We start from the raw sequence: 4,497 nt of genomic DNA, 5'->3' as shown, positions 1-4,497 counted from the left end.
GCCTCGTCCAGCATCCGCAGGGACATCGTCTTTGCCGCCAGTCTCTACACTCAATAAAGGCCCTGAACCCCCTGCCTCTGGGCTGCTAGCCCCTCTGGGTGTGCCTGTGGGCCTCAGGGACCCCCCATGGGGGCTGCATTGACCCCTGCAGGGAGCGATGAGATCCCTGGGGGGTCCTGAGGGGGCCTGGAGGGGTCTGAGATGTTTGGGGGTGGAGAAGGACCCTGGGGGCTCTGAGAGGTCCCTGGGGGAGAACAGGGGGAACGTGGAGTGGGTCTAGGAGATGCTGGAGGGGGTTCTGAGATGTTTGGGGATGGGGAAGGACCCGGGGGGGGGGGGGGTCTCAGTGGGGCCTGGAGCAGAACGGGGGATGCTGAGTGGGTCCGGGGGATGCTGCGTTAGGTCACAGGGCCACAATCTCCTGGCAGTTCCTGAGCCACAGTGGGACAGTTCCCATGGCTGGAACGTGGTCAGAGGTGGCCATATCCTTTTCAGGAAAGGCAGCCCAACCAGAGAGGCACTGGAGCTGCTTTTGATGTGCGAGAGCAACTGGGATGGATTGAGCTTCTCTGGAGACTTTTTTTCAGGGAAGAAGTTTCTCCTTATCTCCAATCCAAACCACCCCCTGGGGCAACCTGAGCTCATTTCCTCTTGCCCTGTTGCTTATTCCTTGGGAGAGATCGACACCCCTCCCTGCAACCTCCTTTCAGGCAGGTTCCCCATATCAGCCCCTCCACCCCTGCAATGAGTTTGGTCCAGTGCTATGATTTGGGGGTCCTCAATTGCAGCCCCCTACACTGGGATGAGTTGGGATCCTGACACAAGGAAAGTCTCCAGAGCCCTAAGAAGCTCTAGAGCAGGTTCTTTATTGCAGCGCTGGGTGCGGGGGTCGCTCCTCCAAACACACACCCCGAAGGACAAGAACAGGTCGTGTTTATTCACCTAAAAATCTTCTCTAAAAGGTAGGCAGGATAGTACAGAGTAATTCCCTGAATTCATGATCATATTTAAATCACTTCCCTGAAGTCATTAACATCAAGCTACACCCCCTCCCACATGTGCACTGCCTCTGGGGGGTCTGGGCAGGGGTCTCTGGGAGGAAGGTTCGTGGTCTTTGCTGTGCTGGGTCATGTTGTTCCTCACTCTGACAGGCTGGCTGATGTACCCAGTGAATCCTGCTGCTTGGGCTCTCAGGAAGACACATCCCAGTTCAACACAACACCTCTAACAAACATGAACAGATTCCATTCTACAGCATCATATAGGTTGGGCAAATCTAACCCTTAAGTCTGTAACTCAGTCTGGCTGTACCAGCCTCAGCTCCTGGTCCACGGGTGGTGGGTTGACAAGTGCATGGTGCTTTCACCCTGTCCTACCCAGTGCCTCTGTACCCTGCTGCTTTGGGGTGCCAGCATAGCCCATAAAGCCCAGTTAAGAATGATGGGGAGTGTCCAACTCCATGGGTAACCCCCTGTTAACACCGTGCACCCCATTTTCTCCCAGAGCACATTTGATGTGACCCCCACACCCATCTCCCAAAACCAGGATAGAGAGTAGAGTGTTGACCCACACACAGGTGGGTTTTAGGTGGTGGCTGTGGGGCTGCTGTCCCTCAAAAAAACCATATCCCTATGCCGTCCTCACTGGCTGCTTTTACAGACTTGAGTTCAATCCCCCCCATCCACCCATGCCCCCAACAGAAACCAAACTGGGCTTGTCGTCCCTACAGCGGGTCCGTCACCCAATGGGCAAGAAGCCAACCCACACGCAGGGTGGAGAGGTTTGCTTTAATCTCCAGTTCTGCCCAGAAGAGGGAGCAGGGAGGTGTTCCACAGGGTAAGCTCAGCTTCCTGAAAAATAAGTACTGCTTGTATACCCAAAAAAGTGACAGAGAGCTTGATTTCTAACAAGACTCCTTATGTTCTCTTTGATGTTTTTTTGTTTGTTGGTTGGTTTTTTCCCAAATGTGATTTTTTTCCCCTCAAATTTTACTTATTTCAATTAATAACTGATATCAGTTGCAGTGGAACAGTGGTGGGATGGAATTCTGGGCTTGGCTGGATCGGGGCAGCTGCTCTGGCCTTTGCCCCTGGTCCCCGTGACACCCACACCCCAGAGCTGGGGACAACCCAACCCAACCCCTCTGATCCCCCACGTTCCCGCAGAGTTGGGCTCTGCAGCCTCCCAAACACACGGCTCCTCTGAAGAGAAAACAATGATTTTGTCATTAATTCTGTCCCAGCAAACCCAGGGCAAGGAGCAGCGCGGGGCTGAGATGCAAAGGAAGGAGCAAGAAGAACCTTCGGTGGGGAAGTGGCGGGTTGCTAAAGAATGCATTTTTCTGCCTACCTCCAGCTCCAAAATGCCAGCCTCTGTTTGCTTTTGAATGGGAAAACCCAGACACTGGGAGAAATCCCAGCTAACCTGCACTGTGAGACCTCAAGGATTCAGAAATAGTCCTGCTGTCTTTGGGAATCAGTTAGAGAAAGACCTTGAGACTTGGGAGCTCCCATAGCCTGAAGGGTTTTTTCTTCAGCATGTGGATTATTTACTGCTTGCCACCAGGACAAAGGAAAACAGTAGAAGCTGTACTGTGAGTCTTTTGAACTTTTGGGGCCTTAATGGGGTATTGGGTCTCTCCACGGAAAGCACAGCTGATCCAACAGCAAGTCCTGACAGCCAATGCTGGGGATGGGGTGAAAAGGAGCCATTTGTCAGACATCTCTATGACAGATGGTAAAAGAACTATGGACCTTTTTGGGAATGACAAGTTGGTGTCACCTTTGGATTTATAACCATGGACTTTCCGTAAAGCCACTATTCTCCAAGCAGTTGGATGAAGCAAGCAAGGGATGGCCTGTGAGCTGCAGTCGTCCTTAACATCCAGGAGACTCGTCAATTCACTGTGGGACAGAAAATAACTCTGCTGGTCTCCCACAGTTTCAGCAGTGCTTGAACAAAAAGGGGGAATAAGCAACAGGGCAAGAGGAAATGGGCTCAGGTTGCCCCAGGGGGTGGTTTGGATTGGAGATAAGGAGAAACTTCTTCCCTGAAAAAAAGGATCACTGGACACTGGCCCAGGCTGCCCGGGGAGGTGGCTGAGCCACCATCCCTGAAGGAGTTTCAAAGCCCTGTAGGTGGTGCTGAGGGACGTGGATTTAAGCGCTGCACTTGGTAGAGCTGGGCTATGGTTGGACTCGATGATCTTCAAGGTCTTTTCCAACCAGCAGGATTCTGGGATTTCAGCCCACAGCCCCCCCAGTATCCAACAAGCCTCTCCCAGGGGTGGTTTGAGACCCCCAGGGTCCACACAAGCCTCCCTGTCCCACCCAGTGCCCTCCTCCTACCCCACTGGTTTGGGGTGCCAGTGTAGCCCTTGCAGCCCAGTCAAGGCTGGGGGCAGGTGTCCCAACTCCATGAGTAACCCCCCTGTTTCACCTTGCACCCCATTTCCTCCCAGAGCAGGTTGGATGTGACACCACCACCGGTCCCTCAAACCAGGGACAGCGAGTAGAGGGGTGACCCCCACACAGGTGGGTTTTGGGGAGTTCAGGGGAGCAGGGCTCTGAGCTGCTGTCCTCTCAAAAAACCCTCAACCATAAACTGCCATCCCACAATGGCTTCTTTTACAGACTTGGGGTGACCTCCTCCATCCACCAATCTCCCCCTTAGCAGAAACCAAACCCAGGACACAGCATAGAGGGGTGTTCCCCACACAGGTGGGTTTAGGAACAACAACAGTGGGGGTACCCCGAGCCACGAGGAGTGCAGGAAAGGTTTGGCAGCTCTTTGGCTTTACTGACCCATTGGCAGATCCACCCGGGACACAACCCTGGAAGTGCCCCGAGAGCGGCCACAGATTGAACCAACATTCAGCTTTATTGACTGATTGGAGGATCCACCTGGGTGAAAGCCCCTCTGGGTGCCCTGAGGGTGGGAGAGCTTTTGCTCACTGCTCGACCTTGGTGAAGCATCATTGAATCCATCCAGGAGAAGAACTTGCCATTGGTGAGGAATGTGGGAAAGGGTCAGGATCCACCCGGCCCATCTCCATCATTGGGCCATCCATGGGGGTAGAGTGGTCCTACAGGTGTGGCCCCGTTGGAGCCACCTCGTGTCTGGTCCCAGGTGATGCCCTCACCCCAGCGCCACGTCCTACGAGTGTCTTGGCTGTGGGAAAAGTTTTCCCTTTCCATCAAATTTAACCCAGCACCAGCCAATCCACATGGGCAAGAGACCCTTCAGGTGTCTGGAGGGTGGGAAGGGTTTTGTTGACAATTCCGAGTTAACCTGGCACTGTCAGATCCACATGGGCAAGAAGTTGTACAAGTGCGCTGAGCGTGGGAAGAGCTTCAGCACTTGTGATCATTTGAATTGTCACCAACGTGTCCATACGAAAGAAAGGCCTTTCAGGTGTTCCAAGGGTGAGTGGAGCTTCGTGGACACCTGGGCCCTCATTCGTCACCTCCGGGTCAACGCAGGTGAACGTCCCTACAC

The 4,497-nt window shown here is 53.7% G+C and overlaps 1 protein-coding gene across 1 annotated transcript in view; it reads left to right on the top strand.

Annotated features, from left to right (window-relative positions):
* Positions 1-4,497, top strand: part of LOC104398238 (zinc finger protein 79-like) — a gene marked incomplete at its 5' end in the record, with an annotated part of 10,357 nt that overhangs the window by 4,913 nt on the left and 947 nt on the right. The window contains one exon of the mRNA XM_010008296.1: positions 4,304-4,481. Coding sequence (XP_010006598.1) covers positions 4,304-4,481 — 178 coding nt within the window. The remainder of the gene's footprint in view (positions 1-4,303; positions 4,482-4,497) is intronic.

The sequence above is a fragment of the Chaetura pelagica genome, unplaced genomic scaffold (genome assembly GCF_000747805.2).
Source record: "Chaetura pelagica isolate M959 unplaced genomic scaffold, ChaPel_1.0 scaffold860, whole genome shotgun sequence".
NCBI classification, from domain to species: Eukaryota; Metazoa; Chordata; class Aves; order Apodiformes; family Apodidae; genus Chaetura; species Chaetura pelagica.
Note: the sequence above shows the minus strand (reverse complement) of the source record. Positions and strands in the feature narration are given on the sequence as shown.